Source organism: Plectropomus leopardus, chromosome 21 (assembly GCF_026936395.1).
Source record: "Plectropomus leopardus strain MGB_pleo_1.0 chromosome 21, ASM2693639v1, whole genome shotgun sequence".
Classification (NCBI taxonomy): domain Eukaryota; kingdom Metazoa; phylum Chordata; class Actinopteri; order Perciformes; family Serranidae; genus Plectropomus; species Plectropomus leopardus.
Genome location: NC_142196.1, coordinates 22524690 through 22547275, shown reverse-complemented (window position 1 = coordinate 22547275; position 22586 = coordinate 22524690). Strand labels below are relative to the sequence as shown.

The 22586-nt window shown below is 34.9% G+C and overlaps 2 protein-coding genes across 3 annotated transcripts; both read left to right on the top strand.

Annotated features, from left to right (window-relative positions):
- The first annotated feature begins 2247 nt into the window (after positions 1-2247).
- Positions 2248-12281, top strand: LOC121960367 (uncharacterized). Of its 2 annotated transcripts, XR_015775378.1 has the most exons (11): positions 2249-2356; positions 3164-3227; positions 4183-4319; positions 4503-4608; positions 4785-4833; positions 6589-6680; positions 6923-7000; positions 7844-7945; positions 8060-8182; positions 9361-9459; positions 12243-12281. XR_015775378.1 is itself a non-coding variant. In XM_088072069.1 (10 exons), exons 1-10 carry the CDS (start codon positions 2274-2276, stop codon positions 9403-9405), a joined length of 879 nt encoding a protein of 292 aa, XP_087928195.1. In that variant the 5' UTR covers positions 2248-2273; the 3' UTR covers positions 9406-9459. The 2 variants fall into 2 exon arrangements, 1 of the variants encoding a protein (XP_087928195.1); XM_088072069.1 differs by lacking the exon at positions 12243-12281 and having other exon boundaries at positions 2248-2356.
- anxa13 (annexin A13) lies at positions 12156-21099 on the top strand. Its single transcript, XM_042510328.2, has 11 exons — positions 12156-12292; positions 13413-13488; positions 13587-13681; positions 13789-13959; positions 14619-14652; positions 16423-16502; positions 16830-16898; positions 17465-17566; positions 18867-18942; positions 19447-19559; positions 19776-21099. Exons 1-11 carry the CDS (start codon positions 12278-12280, stop codon positions 19893-19895), a joined length of 951 nt encoding a protein of 316 aa, XP_042366262.2. The 5' UTR covers positions 12156-12277; the 3' UTR covers positions 19896-21099.
- Positions 21100-22586: the final 1487 nt, after the last annotated feature.

Genomic DNA, 22586 nt, shown 5'->3' with positions numbered 1-22586 from the left:
ATCTGTCTGTTACTCTCCGAGGATGAGCGGTGGGTGGGAGAAAAACGACAGCGTCTGACATGACAACAAAGACTGCATAAACAGGATGATTAATTAAATGTATCTAATTGTTGAAATGAGGTATCAGTTGGGCCACATTGGGCTCTGGTTAATTGTGATGAAAATTTGTCACTATTCTCTGACATTTAATAAATAAAATAGTAATAAAAAGGATTCAAAAATGAAAAATGGATGGATTAATGGATTATGAAAACAGCTGCAGCCCTATGCAGACACTAAAATAGACCCACTCCTACTCACCTCACAGAAACAGACTCCTCATGAATAGACTTTTCTGTAATTCTAAAATAAGATGAGCCTTCGTTTGGCACCTATTCTTACATCGTGATTGATTGCACAAAATTTTCATAAATTCAAAGGGCTAATAGGCGATTTATCTGCCCGGTTGACAGGATGGGGCCAGTTTTGGCTCCTCTCTGATATTGAACTTTGGGTAATGGCTTTGGCCCAGACCGACGAGCCTATTCTTGGAGATGAACTCCTCAAATATTGGCAATCGATGTTGTTATTAGTGTTACTGAAACCTGAGACGTCATCAATTACTGGGCTCCTCCTCTACAACCAGGGTTCATAAGATATTGATGAAATTACATCTAAACTCCCTTTCTGAGTCAAATTATACCAGTGACAGAGATGCACAATCCTGCAGCTTTACAGTCGTTATCTGAAGCTGCAGAGAAGACTGATAACAATTATTTGAGCTCAGTGTCAAATACAGTCCTTGTAGATGTGAATTCTGTGTTTGCTCGATGTGCAAACACAGGAAAAAGGAAAGCCTTTCCCCCCAAATGGTGAGTCCTCCCCGGCTGTTGTTGTGATTAACTGCTGCACTCCATGACATGTCTCCCAATTAGGGAAGCCCTTCGGCCACGTGTGCAGAGAGGAGCCTCATTTCTCCGAGAAACTCCTGTCAGACGATGTACTGTAGCTGCCATTTGGAAGACAAAACACCACACACACAAACGGACACACTCCAGCAGTGAACTTGCAACACATTTTTGTGTCTTTTGTGTGAATACAGGCCTATGCGTGTGTGTGTTTGTCTGTTTTAGTGTTGCTCTGTATCTGTTTTGTGATTGAGCTTGTGTTTAATGTGTCCGTTTTGTTTACTACATCCCAAAGGTCAAGGTGCAACTTAAAGCACCCCCATTCCCTCTACTTTTAGTAAAAAATGAAAAAAAGGAAGAAAAGACAACAAAGGTAGAAAGTGGAGGAGAAAGGAAAGGAAAATACAATGTCTGGGAGCAGAGGCTGGATTTTTTGTAGCCAGGTTAAACAATGCACACATATAAACATACTAAAATGTGCTAAATTATATGATATAAACATATGCTTAAACCATAAACTAAAGTAGAATGCATCAAGTGCTGAGTTTTGAGTTTTATTGATGATAAATATAGGGTTAATTGTTTAAGTTACATATATGGGACCATAAGTGTACTAATCTTCATACTTTTTTTAAGGATATGTAATATTTAATATTTTTGTTATGCTTTTCATGAAAATGTGTAAATTGGGAATTTGCTTCATATGTACTGGTGTCTTATTTGTTATGCTTGTTTATTATTTATAGTATTTGTTACATTTTTCAAATAAATAAATACTAAGTGACAGCATAAAACAAAACCTCACGTACATCATTATTTTTTCTTTTCCTTCTTTTTCTTCTTGTCCCTATTTTTTCTATCATTATAATCATTATTATTATTTTCTCACACCCTTTAGTGACACATCTACATACTCTATATATACACATAGTTTTTCAAGATAAGACTTTGGAAATATGATGATGATGATGATGATAATAAGAATAAGAATAAGAATAAGAATAAGAATAAGAATGATGAATAGCTTAATAATCAAAATAGAGAAAGATAAACAAATCATTTTGTAAAATTATAGGCTGTAAATTCAAACCATTAAAAAATAATGTTTCTTCTTCCTTCTCCATTTTAGACATTAGTAGTTCATTTAGGTTGCTTATTGAAAGTCTGTTGTAACCTGGGGCCTATTTCTTCGCCGTTATTTACATGTTTTTAATTAATTTTATTTGTTCACATGTATCTTTGTCTCTCTTAAATGTTTAAAATAACTAATTACAGTCTCCTCTCACCTGACGCTCGGCTCGGCCCCGCCCCCTAGCGGCGGAAGAACTCTACGTCGTGACGTCCTGAGACGATGACGTGTTGTCGTCACCATTCTGCTTATTTTAAATGTTTACAAACTGCTTCACTCCACCTCGTTTTGTTTCCGGTCTAGCTTTTGTTGTCCCCTCAACTGGAACCAGTACAGCAAGGTAAACATGTGACACCAGCTTAATATAACGTTTCAGCGTGACGTTTGTGAGTGTTTTAGGTCTTTTATACCCAAATGTCTGTATTTAAAACATTGACTTAAACGAAATTTGTGTTTTCGGAGACCTAAGTCACGTGCAACAGGAAACTACAAAATACCGGCTAAAACAGAGCCAAAATGCAGGTTAAATTTCGCAAAAAGTGCATCAATTGACTATTTAACCCTTTGTAAACTGAGCGAATTGACTGTAATTCTTTCGAAAAACACGGGGAAAAGCCAACAAGCAACTTAACAACAAATAATCCCAAAATAAGCAAAAAATCATGAAATAAGTAGTTACAAGAAAATGACACGTAAATGAGCAAAAGAAATAAAATAAAATAAAAACAATTAAACAAGAAAATGTGTGCTTGATAAGTTTATATATTTATATGTTATTTTTTATATGTTTTATTTCTATAACAATTTTAAATATAAAAATATTAGAATTATAAACATGGTTTACTGGACATTTCCCTATTTTTTGGGCTACTTTTCTAATAATACTTCCCTCTTTTTTAAAACTATTTTTCAGGGTTTTTTGTGGGTTTCTTAGTCACCTTTTACTAATTTCTTGCAATTTGTGGGACATTTCTTTATTAAGTTAGTTAATTATTGACTTTTTCCTCCATGTTTTAGAAAGAAATAAAACCAGTTGCCAGAGTTTCAAAGGGTTAAATTCATTGTATAGGGCTGAAACTGCTAGTGTTGAAACTATTAGTCTACTATTGTAGTAATCTATCTATCTGTCTGTCTATCTATTTATCAGGAAGACAATGCGATGTGATGATAAGTCACTGTCACATTTTCCTCAGCGCCCACTTGGATCAATGGTTTGTATATTTGTAAGCTACTGGCTCATGTCTCTGCATATATGTTTATTTTCTTTTTGTTTTCATGTCATGTCATCTTCCTCTGTCACTTATTTTCTCAGAGAAACAACCATATTCATATTTATTCCCTCCAAAATGTTTCTTTGTTCAGTTTTTCAACAAAAAGTGTTTACTGACCTTCAAGTGTCAGATGACATTTCAAGCTAGAGAAGGAGGGAAAAAAACCCACAATAAGCTTTTTCTCCGCAAATATTTACTGCATTGTTGCCTGACTCTGATCCCAGTTTAACTCTTTAAAACCCAGAGAGACATCACTTTCTTTTTCAGCCTCTTTTCAAAAGTATTTAAACCTTTGAACTTAGAGCAAATTTGTTTGATTTTATTGATTTTTTTTAATTTAAGGGTAGAGCAGAGTAGAGTTTCAGGAAAACAGGAGAAAAATAGGGAAAAACTATATTTATAATTATAGTTATGTTACAGAATTTTTATAATTTTTTAGCACTTTTTCCAGATCTTGTTTGCACTGTTTGTTTGCAGTTGTAAAATAATACATAATGTGTTCAGGGACCACAAGAAATTTTAAAATCCAATGATAATTTTTATTTTTACAGTTTCTGGCTGTGATGTATGGTGTCGTTTTTGTTGATTTATTAAGATTATTTATTATCTCCGCTAAAAATAAATTAAAAAGGCCCTTTTTTTCTTTCAAAATTGGAAAAAAAGGCCAATTTTTTAAATTCATTTGTTTATTTACGCTAATTTTTAGGCATTTTTCCCTTACTATTTACTTATTTGTTTTTTTTATTCATTCATTTTTTAAATTTCTTTATTTACGAATGTCTGTCATTTATTTTGTTACTTATTACCTTCTTTACATATTTTTGAAAGAAGTCAAGACAATTTTCTCAGTCTTTTAGTGTTTAAGGTGTTTTGAGGATCCATGTGATTTCCACAGGGCAGGAGAAATATGGAGGTGAAAGGCGAGGAGTCCCACGACGAGAGGGTTGAGTTGACGTTTGGGTTGAAAACATCCAAACCTGAAATGTCAATCCGTCTTTCTTCGTGTTTTTGCGAGGACAGTGAAGCCTGCGTGTGAGTTGTTCAGAGATGTACTTGAAACAGAGCTCAGTGAATGATGAATTCAAGGCTCATCATCAGTGACGATGAACACGAGAGTGATTATGACCCCGGCGCTGTTGTTGCAAAAGCAGAATCATCACAAAAGGACAAAGGCAGGTCCACTCATCTAATAATCCAATTTGTTTTTGATTTGAGGTGCAAAAACGGCCTTTTTGACTCACCATCACCACTCAGTCTTTCACCAGCGACTGCAGCAGCACAAACACAGATGCCGAGCACAAAGCCCAAGGCCAGGACGCTGGTGAGTCACAGTCATACCGACATGTGTGAATGAAGGCTAAGTGAGCGCTCATTCAGTAAAAAAAAAAGAGAAAAGAGGAAAAATGGGCTTTCATTTGACGTCATCGGTCTTAATCACTCAATTATAGCAATTTCCAGAAGGTAACTGTGCTTTATGTTGGCTGTCTCTGCCTCCAGGTAACATGCAGGCAGCTGAGTGGCGGGAACGAGGCGGTCGCTTTGAGATGTGAGATCATTCACACACTCTTAGTCATTCACTCTCAATCATTTGTGCTGGAAATACATGAATCACAGGGTGTGTGTGTGTGTGTGTATGTAAGTGTGTGTGTGAGAGAGAGATGATGTTTCATGATACTCAAAAGATGAGATGACACGGGGACAAACGGGACAAAAATGAAACTTTGCTGCAAGTTAAAGGCATCAGAAAGCAGTAAAACAAGTGTGATGCGAGCAAGTAAATGCACAATATGTGGCCAAAAATATGTGGACAACCTTGACCAATGTTTTGGCAACAGTTAAGGCCTCAGCTAAAGCCTCATTGTGTAGCTTATCGTGGTGCTTTTGATCATTACACTTGATCTTCATCAGCAGTTGAAATTTGACCAGTTGGCATGAAATTGTAGATGTAGATGAAAATCCCACTTATTAGACTTTGGAGAAGCCAACAAGCAACTAAACAACACATCATCCCAAAATGAGCACAATATACATTACAATTTGTGTGTGTGTGTGTGTGTGTGTGTGTGTGTGTGTGTGTGTGTGTGTGTGTGTGTGGTCCCCCGTTGCCAAGAGGCTTCCCTTGCTTGTTTAGTAGCTTGCTGGCAATGTGTTTATTTCCATAATATAATATCCCCTTTCTCATAAAATTACAGCTTTATTCTCCTAATATTACAAGTTTATTCTCATAAAATTACAACTTTTTACTCTATTTCCGCAATATTACAAGGTTTTTCTCATAATATTACAGCTTTATTCTCAAAGTCTTAAATGTTTTCCTCAATGTGGCCCTAAAACTGTACCCAGCAGTACAAGGATGAGAAAAAAAACAAACATTACTAATGGAGAATGCAGTCTTAGGACAGATGAAACAGTGAAAACATAACAAATATACAATCAGTGTCATGCAGAAAATACTTTTTTGTGTTATATTTGGTTTGTGTTTTAATTTTAAATAAAGAAAAGAGGTGTTTATGACCAAAGCAGAACAGCGATGAGATTAAATCCACATTACAGAAGCAGTGAATTAGTTAAGGCTCAGACTGTCTGATAGTACAACCACACACACACACACACACACACACACACACACACACACACACACACACACACACACACACACACACACACACACACACACACACACACACACACACACACCTCCACTCATGGGGAAGTACAAGCAGCCTGAGAGTGAACATGACTCAGCCTGATAGTACAACTTATTATGAGTGGGCTTCACTACAGTGGGAGCTAAATGGATAACTCATAGAAAGGCTTTTTTTCTTTCAGCAGAGAAGACTGTCTGGGTTACAAAATAGATTTATTGATTTATGTTATGCAGGCCCGCTTACTCTGGGCCTTGCTATTAAGGTTTGGAATTTGAAATATATTTCACTGAAGAGCAATTTATGCTCAAATCATGTCTTTTAGACAGAAAGGGCTCAGATTTCACAAGATAGCAAAAAAAAAGAGGAGGACAAAGAAAGTATTATAAAAGTGCATGGATCAGAATCCTGTAGTAAAAACAATGGATGCTATTATGGCTGTAAGTAATTATTTTCATCATTAAATGTACAAAATATATTAAAAAAGGGAAATAATTGTCATAGTGTCCAATGTGACAACTTCAAAATGCTTCAATATTTATCAAAATACCAAATAAAACTGCTCAAAATATAATACTAGTCCAGACATAAGTGATGCCTGATATCATGCCACTGCGTTTGAATTTAACTGTTTTCTGTTTATTTTTGTTCCTCAGCTCCTCTGCCGTTATTAACGCTCAGAGGGGCTGTCAGTGTGGCGAGGAGCAATGACTCCAGACGGAGCGCTTCACTTCATGCATCCATCACCGTATGTTTATAGCAAATGTACCAAACTGCCGCCATGTTAATTTTTTTCTGTCCTTAAGGGGGAAACTACAGGTAAAATCTTAGTTTGTTCATACACTGGTTGATTTTGTTGTCTTCCATAAAATGCCTTATTTAAACTCTTATTTTAAGCTGTAGATAGAGAATATGACCACTAGATAGAGCTGTTGATCCATATTTAGAACTTATTTTTTAACTTGTTCATAATAAAACCCTTTTTTGTAGGGGAAAGCTTCACTAACAGCTGCCAGACAACATGAAGATCAGCGACTGAAGAGGAGTCAGTGTAACATTAACAGAGAGGTCATATTGCATCTAAACTTTTTGTAACAGTGGTCCAGTGTCACAGTGGTTTCATGTATTTTGGCAGCATTTTAGTATAACCATCATTAATAAGTAGCAAGTTAAACTTGAATTGATAGTTCTTTCACTGTTAAAAATAACAAAATGATACGTTATTATATTATATTTTATTATATATTATTATTTTTATAATTCATGGTATTTTCACAGATTATTGTTGCACACATAACATTTTGGTCAGCTGTTAATAAGTTGCAATGTTTATAGTTTCACTGCACAGTATTTATCAACCATTTGTTAACGTAGTGTAATTATCATTTGCAACTTTATAATAGACATCCACATAATGTTTATACATGGATTTTACAAACCGATTATTAATCATTAACAAAAACTAAATAAACGATAGTAAATAAACTAAACTAAATATAGCATATAAAATGCTCTAATCTGTGTATCAATAAATGGAAAAAAAGTATCATGAATGTAGCATTACTAATAATTTGTAAACATAAGTTAATGTGAGAGTTATTCATTTTTTCTTTTTTTTAAGTTATATGCATTTTTAGATTTTTTTAAATTTAGATAATAAAAAGAATAATATGACTTTTGTTATTTGGAATGGCAAAACTTTAAGCCTAAATATCTTAAAACTTGTCAGAAAGTAGATAGAACCTCATAATTCATAGATTATCATTATTATTAATATTATATAGTTTTTTATGTTTTATAACTTGCAAAATGTTTAAAATCAGTAACTAACTACTAACAAAAGTGAAATTAAATATCGATTTACGATGTATTAATGACATTTATCATAAAGTGTGACTTGTGTTTCTTTAGGGAAACAAAAGTCAGTATGACAGAGAGCTTTGGCTGCAGGTGAAGGAGAGGAAACAACAGATAGAGAGGGAGAGAAGTAGAAACCTTGCTGATGAGCTAAAGGTTAGTTATTTCATAACAAAAAGGATGGATTAGGCCTCTGTTTTTTCACAATAAAATCAGTGGTAGATTACTTATATGTTGACTAATCAGTCACAATTCTCCTGCCGTCTGCAGCACAATGAGACCATGCAGCACTCCATCTGGGGGATGCCGGGATGTGGCGCTCCGAACTACCACCTGGGCACAATGAAACGGACCAGAAGCCTCGACACGGCCGGGATTTTACCCCAGGAGCAGGTAAACAATGCACCGTTTATCAGCCTGAGCATTGTTCCATATAACAAAAGCTTAGTGTACTCGGAAAGTCTCCTGATCACAAGAAAGAAACTGAAATAGAGTCTGCAGCGACGCAAATCTCTAACAAACGAGGATTGTTGTGCTGTAATGAACAGTGTTGCCTCTGTAGTTATGTTGGATAAAAGCAGCAGCACACTGTTCTGCACAATGACAAAAAAAAGAGATACAGTGAATAATCGACTGTGGTTGCTCTGCTTAATACTTTTATTTTATTTTATTTTAGCATAGTACAGCTTCAGCCTGTTACAAACAAGCTGAAGTAACTGATGTTTTACATATAGCAATTATAGCTATTGCTTCTTTCTAAATCCTTTTCCTAGTTAGGCTTTTAGTAAAGAAAAAGAAGAAAAAATTACAAGATATCAAGGTTACAATGAAATAGTGTTCATACAATAACAGTAATGGTTAAAAAAAAAGGTTAATATAAACATCGATATGACAGAATTGCAACATACAGTTGCAGTGTGAAAAAAGTCAGAAATATCCATGTTACATTACCTTACAACACTCAACTGTAAGACATTATAAAATAGTTAAAAATGCTTGCATCTCTGATTTTAGCTCAGCCAACCTTTTACACGTTTGTTAGAGCTAAGAGGTCTTATGACGTAAGATTTTACAGTTGCTGCTTGCTGTGCCCCTGGTGTTCCTGCAACTATTTCGCCTACTAATAAATTTGCATAAAATATCCAGCGCTAAATTTTGAAGGCATTTAAAAATCTGTTTAAGGGATTAGAATTTTAGGAAATTATCAAAACTGAGCCTGTTGTACTGCTTTAATATGTGACAGTGATGCCATCTCACGTTTTTTAATTTCCATTATTTTAAGGCTTGCTTATACAAACATGCAACAGGCTTTAATTGAGCTTCCTGCAGAGCTTTGCTGCCCCAAAAATGTTTTTCTAAGTAAAACTCCACCCTGGCCTCCTCTCAACACATCACATTTGTCTCGTAGCGGCTGAAACCCAAACCTCCGTCTGTGGTTCTTAACAGTAGGAGCCGGTCCGACTCTACACGAGCTGTGTTTGAGGTCTAAACATGAGTCTGGGTCCCGGGCCAGCATCACATTACTGCCGTTTCTCTGGCTGGCGCTCCTGAATGCTGTCTTTGTTTTCCAGATCCGTGATAAAGGCTTCAGTGGGACCCCTTTCCGCTGCTTGTGACATGAAGACCACAACGTCCCCAAACTGAGAGAGCCACAGAGCAGCCGGGCAAGGGTACTCTGACTTTTTTTTCTTCAGGGGATGTTAGTTTTGCCGCCATTGAGATTTTGGGCTTTTTCAGCAGCAGATTTCGATTGCGGAAAAGTAAATAAAGTCAGACCGAGAGAACAAAAACATGAAAATTATCAACTCGACAGCACAGTGAGCTTTCTGTTTACAGCTGCATGTGTTGCTGCATGAACAGGTGCCTGCAGCAGCAACAGTTTCCACTTTACATACCAACAACGGACTCTCAAGTTTTTATAAAAGGGGAATCAGTATTTAAGTTTAGTGCTATACTCTCAGAAAGCTGGGGTACTCAGAAAAGACAGATTGAAATAATTAGGGATAAAATCAAAGCAGCAGAAGAGGAGAAAATATCCTGACTTTTAATCCCTGTTTACATTTATACAGAGATTTTGAAAATTTTCCCTGTTTTATAAAATAATTCTGTCTAAACAACCTCAGTTTTATAAATCATCTCTGTCCAGGCCAGAGTGCAAAAATTATGTCTGGCAGTCGACCTCTTCACAGAGGTAATCAGGTTTACAAGCTAACTAGCGGTGGAGGAAGCATTCAGTTCTTTTACGAAGGTAAAAGTACTAATACCACACTATGAAAACACTCTGCTGCAAATAAAAGTCTTACTGTGAAATTGACATCATGTAAAATTAAGTACAATTGAGAAAAAAATATAACCAAAAAAACAATGAAAATTACTTGAATATTTATCAGATGAGTTCCAATTAATATTCTATCAACTGGCTTTTCTCAGGTTAGTATAGTCGATAAAATGTAGTAAAGTATTAAAAGCAAAAAAAACCCCAAAAAAACACCCAAAGCAGAAAAATTAAAAGTGAAAAAAAAAACACAGCAGAAATTCAAAATTATTTAAAAAAGAATAGCTATTAAAAATGGAAAATTACTTGAATGTTTGTCAAAATAATTTCCAATTAATGTTCTGTCAGCTGACTAGCTAATTGATCTAATGCACATGTATAAACTACACAGAAGTTTAATTTATAACAAAACCTCATATTTTCCTCTTTTTTATGCAAAAATCTTGTAAAGTAACTTGTATCTAAAGCTTAAAAGCAGTGAAATCATAAAGTGGCATGAAAAGAGAAGACTCAAGTAAAGTAAAAGTACCTGAAATGTAAGTACAGTACTTAAGTAAATGTACTTAGTGACATTCCACCACTGATAAATGAGCATAACTCTTAGCAAGAAAGCAAATTACCATGTTTCCAAAAAAAAAAACAAAAAAAAAGAAAACTTAAATTCTTTTTTAAAGTCCTGGGAGTCATATCAGAAACCGTGAGATTACTGGACAAGTTGATCAACAACTGAGCTGCATGATTGAAGCCGATTTAAAACTTTTAATTAAGAACGACAGTTGTTTGATTCTGCTTTTCTGGAAAGTTTAAGTGCACAGAGTTTGATTTAACATCAGCCTACACAGGTCAGAGAAAATGTTTCCTGCAGATTTAAATCCTACTTATTAAGTTGTTACTGTAATTGGCGCATGTGATTTATCCTGCGGTAAAACAGCTACTTTGTTTGAATAACTAACTTTGATACTTTGGAATTATTAGTCCAGAAAGTCCCTGATTGATCCTCCTGGTAATTTCCACATAATTATAAAGAGGAGAGAGATGAATCATCGCCCTGTAATTGCACAGCTTTGTTCATGACGCCAGCAAACTCTTAATTGGCAGTTTTTACTCAGATGCTGTGCATATTTAGTTTCATAGGCTAAAGGCCGTTATTGCAGAGGACAGCAGCAGCTCTGCCCCTCAGTGGGGGAGTAATTATGATGCAGGCACAGTGAAATACCAGTGGTTGGAGTCCGAGTCTGGTAATTATACTGTGGAGCTGTAAGTTTGTACCTTTGGGGTCATTGTTGTCGCATGCAAATATTGTGCACTAGAAGAAGAGAAACTATTCAGCAAGTTAGAACTTTCTATTAGTTCTACTTTCTATACTTTCTACTACTATGTGAATTTATATGTATATAGTAGTAGAAGATACTGCATATATATATATATATATATATATATATATATATATATATATATATATATATATATATATATATATATATATATATATATATATATATATTTATATACTGCAAACAATACATAATAAAAATAAGCAGGACAAACTATATACATATATATAAAGATACTGCATATATATATATATATACATATATATATATGCAGTTCATAGTTCATACACTGCAAACATAATAAACATAATAAATATAAGCAGGACAAACTATATACAACTATATACATAAGTGGTATTTAACCAAAGTATCAAATATAAAGTATTTAAAACTTTACAAGTGTTTTCAAGTGCTTTCTTAGCTCATAAAAGATAAATAGATTCATAATTTTTTTTTTTCTCAACGATCAAGTCCATTTTATCATAAAAAATATTACTTTTTTGTAGTTGAACGCTTAAACCAGTCAATGTTTTAAAGAAATGTTCTATTTCTATGCAAAATAATTGGACGCAGTGTCATTTACAGGGGAGTATTATACTCTGAAAGTACAGTGCCTTATTTTACTGTAAAAGATGACAGTATCAGTGCCAGTGACAGTGTAGTTCTCACTAAATGCGGCATGTGACCGCACAGTGGTTGAGGATGTAAATGGTTAACGCGACGGCGCAGCGAGTCCGTGGTGACGTCACACGCTGGTCTGCGCTACTCTGGGCCGCAGCTTGACTCAGGAGGAGGAGGACAAGTGTCTCAAACTACTCTACCACTTTTTTTTATACCCCAACAGATAACCAGCTGCAGCCGGAAAAAAACATCCTAAAAATGGGCAACTGTCAAGTAGGTACCACTGAAACAGATCGCTTTAGTCGCGCTGGTTATAAAAACAGAAAATCTTTAAACTCTCAGCAGTCTGCTGCTTTAACTGTGAGCGACAGAGTAACGGTTTGGCGAATAGGATCAAGAATTGAATTTTAAAAAGATAATAGATTTCGTGGTTATTCCTCTTAAAATCTTGTATTTAGTGCTGATTCTGCATCCTGGCTTGCTCCGCATTGCCTCTATTCGCCGTCAATCTGCGCACATCATGTAAACCAGATTAATCTCTTCTTTATTCCAGTTAGAACTGGAAGTACTGGTGTCATAATCACAATATTTGGTGTTTCTTTAAATGTAAACGTCGCCAATGACACCGTGTGACAGACAGTCGTGTCTGGTTTACGCAGAGGAAAAGGGCCACTCCCCTGCGGAATTCATCACGGCTCCGTTAGATGTGTGCGTGCGGATGAATGAGTGGGGCCCTGTGTGTGTGCGTGCGGGTGTGTGTTAGGTAACAGTGCAGAAATGTAAAGATGGGGGAGGGTGCCAACCGATTTTAGTCAGATTTCTGTGTTTTTTGTGCATTTGTGCTCACTTGTTTACTGTTTTACTTCACTGACAACTATAGTTACATCAATGGACACTGAAAAAAAAACATTTAATAATAACTTAAAATAGCTTTATTTAATGTTTAACTATAAGGAAAGTGCTGCTTTAACCCTTTAATGTCCTCTCAAAGAAAAAAGCAATAGGCTGTATTTCATTTGCACCTTCTTATTTCCTTGGAGCACTGATTTACTGCACATTCTTCCTGTCATGGGTGAGAAAAGTGAAGTGGCTTTAAACTCTTCTTTATTGTTGGGGATGGTATATAGTTTTCTAGAGTTGCCCCTGTTGGTGTCTGGGCCGCACTTTGGTCACTTTTTCATGCAGCCGCCCACAAGTTTGTTTAAAGACTTCTGGCCCCGAATTCCTCAACTCAAGCATTGTGTCCTCCCCTCCCCCATCTGCCAGCTGCTCCTGCATTGCTATCATGAACCCAACTGAACTTCATTAACTTACACAGCATAGTAATCAGAGTATTATAGGAAGCTGTTTTTAGCTTTTTTTTCATCAACATATCAATCTTTTATTTTCTCAGCCCACTATTGTGCCCTACGAGGATTTTAATGTCGTGGCTGACATTAAGGCCATCCGCAAAGCCTGCAAAGGATTTGGTAAGTTTGAAAACTATTCACTGAAATTCTAGTACATCTTGCATATTATGTTGTTTTATTGTTTTTGTTCATCTGTTTTTGTTTTGTCTTCGCTGCAGGAACTGATGAGCAGGCCATCATTGACATCCTGGCAAACCGCAGCTCAGCTCAGCGACAGGAAATTAAACACGCCTATTTTGAAAAGTATGATGATGTGAGTGTCGTTCAGTAATACACTTTCCATGAAAAATAATATTAATCTAATTTCATATATATTCCATGCTTTTCCATCACTAATCACAATTGGATTCCCTGTGATAGGAGTTGGTGGATGTGTTGAAGAGCGAGCTGTCGGGGAACTTTGAGAACGCCATCCTCGCCATGCTGGACCCGCCCGTCATCTTCGCCGTGAAGGAGCTGAGGAAGGCCATGAAGGGAGCAGGCACTGATGAAGACGTCCTGGTGGAGATCCTCTGCACCGCCACCAACGCTGTCAGTCACAAATCTAACAGCATCGATTAAGTTCAAATGACCAGTGTGTAGGATTTAGACAGATATATTCGCAGAAATGGAACATAATGTAATTAGTATGATTTCTTTAGTGTATAATCACCTGAAAAAACAGAATCGTCATGTTTTTCTTTCCTTAGAATGAGCAGTTCATATCGACATAGAGAGTGGGTCTTTGTCCATGTTGCACCACTATGTCTCTCCAGTAACCCAGAGTGGACAAACCGATAGCCATTCACTTTTTTTGTGTTTTTTTTCATCGGCCACTCTAGTTAGCAGCTCCTCTGAGGAAAAAAAACAGCTGAAACTGCTTTATTCAGTGTGTTTACCTGTTTAAATCTCAGTTTATTTTGGAGAGAAAGACCTCTTTGCACATAATTCAGCTCCTGTTCAAACCTACCTGAACATTTGGGTCAGAAAAAAGGTGAACACACATTAGCAGGTAGGGGATTAGTGGCCTGTCTGTGACAGTATAGGAAAAACACTGATTAGTAATGTGAAATTGCTCTATTCAGTGTTTTTGCCTGTTTAAATATAATGTATTTCTGTGCCATTTCAGATGCTTTTGTCACTGGCATTGAAACAAATACCTTTTATATTTTGTAATGTAGAATATCCTAACTGTTAATTGTTTACCACAGGACATTGCCATGTTCAAGGAATGCTACTTTCAAGGTAAGCCATTTACAAAATCTTTTTTACTTGGCGTCTACCCCTTCTTCCTTTCCATCCATATTGTTGTTATCAGTTTCTTATTTGGCATAAAATCATGCCGTGCAGTTGTTAAACCTCTCATCCCACTATGTTATTAATGACACTATTTCCCTTCCGTGTATTAGAAACGCTGGAGGAAATGGCTCAGGGTGACTCATTTGGATGTATGACATACTGTACTATTCCTGTCCCTTTAGCCATGTAATCTACAGTCATGCTGTGTTTGGTCAAGGCCCATCCTGTTTACTATCATACTCACTGATAGATGATTATATACCAACGTCTTCCTTAGCATGACTCCAGGGACATTAGCCATGTGTGGAATGAATGCTAAAATTATTCCAAAATATATTCCAAATATAATATTTTCTCACGGTCACTCACTGGTAAGGCCTTATTTGTAAAAAAGTTAATAATTGAATGAGTGTGTAAATGACTGGCGCAAAGATACTTGAGGTGCCAGTGCTTGCACAATCTAAGTTAGCTTATCAGGTTTTTGGCAGAGTTATTAAAGTTTTGTGTATATCGTTAGTTTCTATTCTTAGTTTTTAAATTCAGTTTAGTTGCAGTTAGTTTTCAATGTGGGTTTGCCTGCTTCAGCGTAGACTTTATTGTCTAAAAATGTTTAGTTTTAGTTTCATATTAATGAAATTTAGTATCAGTTATTTTGTTGGAAGCAAGTTTTCAGAAGGTCGGAGTAGGTATTACAGTGCAAATACCACATTTTAGACATTAAACATATGCACCAGTGCCCTTGGCTTGATTTCTTTCAAAAACGTGATAAGGCAATGAGAAACTTAAGAAGAAATAACCCCCAAATTAGCAAAAAATTAGCAAAAAAAAACACAAGAAAATAACCTAGAAACTAGGGGGGTTAGAAAAAAAGTGCTTTAAAATAACTAATAATAAATCTGTACCACCATAATTTAAAAACATAATTATGATAATTATAAATATATAGTAAATCTGATCATTTCTTGCAATTTGCAGAACATTATAATTCTATACTTCTGTGCTTAACTTTGAAACCAGAGCAAATTTTCTTGATTTCTTTCAAAAACATTAGAAGAAGGCAATGAGCAACAAATGACGAAATTATCTCAAAATTAACAAAAAAATTAGTAAAAAGTACAAGAAAATTACATGAAAATTAGTAATAAGAAAAATAAAGCAAAAAACCCAACAACAACAAAATAAAAATAGAAATTAAATAAACAAGGAAATGATCTGTAAAAGGTGCTTAAAAATGTAATATAATTCTGTAACCTAATATTTAAATATCAAATTATGATCATTTTAAATATAGTTTCCCTAGCTCTTTTTCCCCTAGTTTTTAAAAAAATCATTTTCTAGGTCTACTAATTTCTTGCAATTTGCAGAATATTTCTTGCCAAGTTGCTCATTCCCTTTTTCCCCATTTGTTTGTTAAAAAAAAAATCAAACCAGTTTGCTCTGGGTTTTTAGAATTGAATTACCTGTGAAAAGTGTCTGAAAGCAGCACAAAAAAAGTGATGTCGATCTAGGATTTAAAAGGTCACAGGACTCAAATCGAACTTTGAAAAGTAGGATAATTATTAACTTTGGTTAAAAATACTGGAACACCAAAAAACTTGTACTTCAACATGTTATACAAGAGTATCTCAGGGTGGACTTCCACTTAAAATACTTTAGACGTAAAATAAACAGAATGGCTTTTCGTTTTATTTGACCTTTTTTGTGTTTACATTTCAGTGCATGAGCGCGATCTTGAAGCGGATATCGAGGGAGACACAAGCGGGGACGTTAGAAACCTGCTCATGGCTCTGATGCAGGTACGTGGCCCCGAGTTTCTACTCCACTGGAGTAACTGGATTCCTCCAGTCTGCTGTGGGACTGAAATGGATCTCAGTCTGCTTGTGCCTAGTCATTACACACACACACACACACACACACGCACACACACACACACACACACACACACACACACACACACACACACACACACACACACACACACACACACACACACACACACACACACACACTGGCCACAGTCCAGACACCCTCTCATGAGTAAAACGGGGGCCAGATACAGTTGCTTCAGTCTGACTTAAAGGCCTCACTCCACAGCAAAAGTCATCTTGCTCTTTGTCCTGCAGGGAAACAGAGATGAGAGTTACGAGGTGGACGAGGAACTGGCTGAATCAGACGCTGCCTGCCTGTTTGAGGTAATCCTTCTTTAACCCTTTCAACTCTGGATCGACATCAGTTCCCCTGTGCTTCATTCAAGCACCTTGAGCAAACCTGAGCAAATTGGTTTTTGACTCCAACAAAAGCAATGACCAGCTTGGTAAAAAATGTCCCACAAATTGCAAGAATTTAGTAAAAAGTGACAAGAAAATAGCCAAAAGATTTGTTTAAAAATTTTTCCCCGAAAAATGGAAACGATTTCCATAAAGCTGTATTTATAAATATATCAATGTTAAATTTAAAATAATATTATGGAAAAAATAGAAAATAAATACATTCTTTTCAGAACTTCTTTATTTAGGTAATTTTGTTGTTTTTAACCTTTTTTAAATGATTTATTTTCAGGTATTTTTTTGTAACTTTTTTTTTATTACTAATTTCTTTGCTAATTGTTGTGACATGTCTTACAAGGTTGCTCGTTGCCTTCTTCCTTTTTTTTTTATAAATCAAACCAATTTGCTCAGGTTTCAAAGGGTTAATACTAAATTCATGATCACCTCATTGTTTGATTAATTCTAAACAGTGTTGATGTTTACTGATGCAGGCTGGTGAGGGTTGCTTTGGGACAGACGAGTCCACGTTCAGCTACATCCTGGCCTCCAGAAATTACCTGCAGCTACAGGCCACCTTTAAGATATATGAGCAGGTAGGTTTCAGTGTCAGTGTCCAGAGATAGCTGCAGTAATATTACATATCAGTGTATATGACCCCACATTTCATCTTCAGCTGCTGGTTCTCATGAACATGCAGACAGATATATTTAAGCTTTCTTGCTTATGGGAGCCCATTTCTACCAATGTGATGGAAGGAAAAAACATCCTGTAAGTCATTAGAATAAGTAACTTTCTCAAAATAATGAGGTAGTAGCTCAAAATAATGAGAAACTTTACCAAAATAATGACTTAGTTATCTCAAAATAATGAGAAACTGTCTCAAAAAATAAGTTGGTGCCTTAAAAATAATGAGAAACAAAGTAGGTCATTATTTTGAGTATGTTTCTCATTACTTTAACCCTCAGGGCCCCCTGAAATATTACACACACTGGTATCGCCCTGGGCAACAAAATGCACTTTTCAAGATCAAGCTCAAAAATATAATACATTCATATTTTTTCTAATTTAATGAGTGATTTTTTTAACCAATATGAGTCCCAATCATAAATATCAAATAGTAATTTTTTTTTTTTTTTTTAGAATTTTAACCCCTTAAAAGCAAGGTTTTTATCATGATGCCCTTATGTTTTTCAGATGAAAAAAAAGTTATTTTCAGTATACTACATGCAGAGTAGATTTTTAGATGTATTTATTTATTTTTTGGTTATCACAGCCTGGGATAAGTTACTGATTTGCAGTAACATTGATTGTGACAGTGCATTTAGTGGAAATAGCATGTAATTTCTACATATGTTATATATGGTAAAAAACAAAACAAAACAAAAAAAAAAAAACATAATTAGGTGGAAAATAGTAAAAATGACCAATTCAAAAGCCCAGAATGACACCCAGAAATAACACAATGCATGTTTTTATGCTTTGATGGCTCTTGCAGTTTGAATGGATTTTTTGCACCTAACAGTATGAATGTAACAATTTTGTTCACTCAGTGTACTATAGGAGCTGAGCTGGAAATTACAAGATTAAACAAAAATACACAATCTTAAATTTATGCCATATGCATGAAAGCAGCCAACTTTTGCTTTTATTTTTTTGTGTGAGAAAGTTACTCATTATTTTGAGACACTACCTCATTATTTTGTTTTCCATTTTAATGACTTACAGGATCATTTTTTCACTTCATCACACAGGCAGAAATGTGCTTCAGTAGGTGGGCCTTTAAAATGCCCTGAACATCTCTGATTACAGGATTAGAATGACTCTGTAAATGAAGCATTACCACTTTAAGATATCGCCAGTGCTCAGATTCAACCTTTCATTTTTTCTCTGTAGCTCTCTGGGACTGAAATCCTGGATGCCATTGAGAGTGAGACCTCTGGGACACTGAAGAAATGCTACAAAGCCCTTGGTTAGTATGTCTTATTTTTATTTATTTATTTTTTACATATTTCATTTAGGATTTATTTATTTTGTTTCCTTGTATTTGTCATTTTTGTCGCTTTTATTGCCTTTGTTGTTTTTGGTCTATTTTTTTGTATTATTTTATATTGACATTTTATGTCCTGCATCTTGCATTATTTGTTTGTTATTTTATTTGTTTTTTTATTATTTTTATCATTACTATTAAACTGTTGAATATTGAAATACAGTATACTCAGTCTAGGACCGAAATCCAGGCCTCATATCAGTTATATTGTCCAAGAAGGATAAGACATAAAGAACAAGCCAGGTGATTTATTAGGTCACATTAAAATCGAAAACCCCACAAAATTATATGGGTAGACTATAATAACTCCTACAGTATGTGTGTATATATAAACAATGTCACGGGTTTGGTAAAGTGTTGAATTAACAGACTGTATGGTGGCAAACAGCAGTTAAATTTAATAAAAGCTTTCCTTTCTTCCCTCAGTGAGAGTTGCTAAGAACCCTCAGCTCTACTTTGCCAGACGTCTGCACGACGCCATGAAAGGAGCGGGCACTGACGAGGACACGCTCATTCGCATCATCGTGTGTCGCTCTGAGGTAAATGCACTAATGGATCAACGGGAGAGAAAAAAAACAGAAAAAAAACCCAATGTGTTAAAAGGGTAAAATTAAAGCAGATTTGATGATTGAAAAAAGGAAAACTAAAAAAATAAATTATAGCCCGTTACTGCAGATTTCTGACTCATGGACTTATAGACGGCGCAATTGCTTTTTCTTTAATAGTTTTTTGATTCTTGCCTTTGTTGTCAACAGTACGATTTAGAGACCATCAAAGACATGTACCTGGAGAAGTACGACGTGTCTCTGAAGGAGGCGCTGAAGGACGAGTGCAGCGGCGACTTTAAACGTCTCCTCCTGGCGATCTGCCACTGAGCGCCGGAGAGTTAGACGGGCGGACGTGGACAGACAGCAGAGCGTGTTTATACTGAGGACGCTGCTGTTTTCTGTCTAACAGACTAACTCAGTGTCTCCATGTGACATTATGTAGGGAGCAGGAGGGTGGAAGTGATAGAATAATTAACCTGATTCATGTCTCTCGTCCAAACTCTGTGAATCTAGGCGGCTCTGTTTTTAAACTTGTTCTACAGACATTAATTAGGCCATTTAAGTGGATTTACTCATCCGTCTGTGTCTGTCAATTACTGCCTGTTTCTAAGTCAATTTGTAGCTTTGGCTCTGAATGCGTTTACCAGCATTTACACAGTGATATGTGAGTTTTAGTCACTGCAAATAAGCACCAAAATTTATACATTTCCAGGAACCAACTGTTGTCACACTGATGCAATTAGTGAGATTTGATGAGGTGGTGTGAGGCTTTTAAGGATAATCACATTGTAAACATGATTGTACACTGGCAAAAAAAAGTCTTTCTGCTGCTGCATTCACTGTTAAGAGACGCTGGTGTTACATTAGTACCATGTTCAAGTATTACGCTGTTTTAGATCAAGTAATTCTTTGTTTTTTTATTTTTATTCTGTATCTTTCACCCTCCACGCCCCCAAAACCCAGTGACCGTTCACTGCTGTTAGGACTAATGCAATCACTCCATGTGGCTTAAAGTTTGTGCTTTTAAATGGAGAAATGTGAAAGTTTGTCATGAAGGAATAATAGAGGGTATGTTGAAGGTTATGCAATGTTATGTGAAAGGATTTTATGAATTTTCTGATTATAAATTTCATCACTTGCTTATTGAAAGAAACTATATATTGATTTACAGTACATTTTTATCCTTCACTACATCTAGAAAAACTTGACAAATCCAAATACACCTCACCTTGTTATATATATATTTTTTTGTATTTTGCGACTAACACAGTTTAATATATAATACTAAGTTTACTGTTTTAGGTAGGCCAGAGGGTATATGAGAAGAAACATAACATCTAGGCAGTCTGGTGTCATTTGTGTGTCTAAGGCAGCTGAGATTTGTTAAAAGTACCACTATTGTAAACATTTTGCAACAAGCAGAGTAGATTTGCAAGAGAACCAGGGCATCGGCTGGAGTTGTAGGTGTTTGTCCCTCTATAGCCAAAGAATTTTAGTTAAACTGCAAATAAAGTTCCCTGTAAGATCATAATGTGTCACTGGTTTTATTTATTTATTCACTTATTATCAGTATACTGGAATTGACAAAAATAATTTAAATAGAAAAGCCAGTGTTCAATCTATAGAATGTTACTTTTTTTTGGTTATTGTTACTTTATTATATATTTAAAACAACTGCCTCTGCAGTGTTTATGCACAATGACGCAGTTGTCAATTTCATTTCCATTACAACTGTATCAAGCATTTAGTTGCTGTCCAATGTAAATAACACAGTTTTACGGTCTGTATTAAATCAAGACAATTTACAAAAATGCATACAGATACATAAACTGAAGGACTAAGCAAAAGTACATTTTAAAGAAAATTATGTAAAATATTAAAATAATATACATAGTCTATATTTTTAAGCACTTTAATTTTTTTTAACTTTCTAAAAACTAGGGGAAAAGTTTTAGGGAAGAAAAAAAAAGCGTCTTCTTTTTGTTGTTTTTAAAAAAAAAATTCTTCGTCAATTTTTATTTAATTATTATTAATATTTTGGGGTTTTTTTCTTATTTTTTAAAATCAATTTCTTTCTCATTTTTTGGTCATTTCTTCTTTCCTTGCTTATTGCTGTCTTCCAATATTTTTGAAAGAACTCAAACCAATTTAGTTGGGTTTCAAAGGTTCAAATTCACTTTGTCATAATCAAAAACATGAGGAAAAGCAATAAGCATCTCTGTGAGAAATGTTACAAAAATATTTAAAAGTTAGTAGATTTAGAAAATCTTATTTTCATCTTTTTTTAGCTAGGGAAAAATTACTAATAATTATTATCATAGTTACATATTTAAAATTATGCTAAATTATATATATATTCTAGGCTATGTTTTAAAAAGACATTATATGCTTGGTATTTTTTTGTTTAATTATTACTACTTTTCAGATAATTTTCTTACACTTTAAAAATAACAAAACAATTTCTTGCTAGTTTTGGGGTCATTTCTTCTTTCTTTGCTTACAGCTTTCTCACCTGTTTTTTAAAAAAATAAATCAAGGTATAAAAGGGTTAAATTCAAGTTTGGATTACTTGTTCCACCACTGTGTCATAATGGGATTTTTTTTTTCAAAAACACGAGGAAAAGCAATAAGCATCTCTGTAAGAAATGTTACAAAGAATTTAAAAGTTAGTATATTTAGAATTTTTTTTAAGAAAAAAGCAAAAGAATTTATAGGAAAAAATATTAATTATTATCGTAGTGACATATTTAAAATCATACTACAGAATATGTATATGTTCTAGGCTATTTGCTTTTTAAAGCAAAGCAAATAGCAAATAGCCTAGAACATATAATATATATAATAGCCTAGTGCTTTTTAAAGCACTTTATTTTTTTAAACTCTTTTTTTTAAACTTTAAAAAATAGAAATCTTGCTAAGTTTGGGGTCATGTCTTCCTTGCTTGCCTATTGCCGGCTTCTTCGCATGTTATTCCTTTTTTTTTGTTGAAATAAATCAAACCAATTTGCTCAGGTTTTA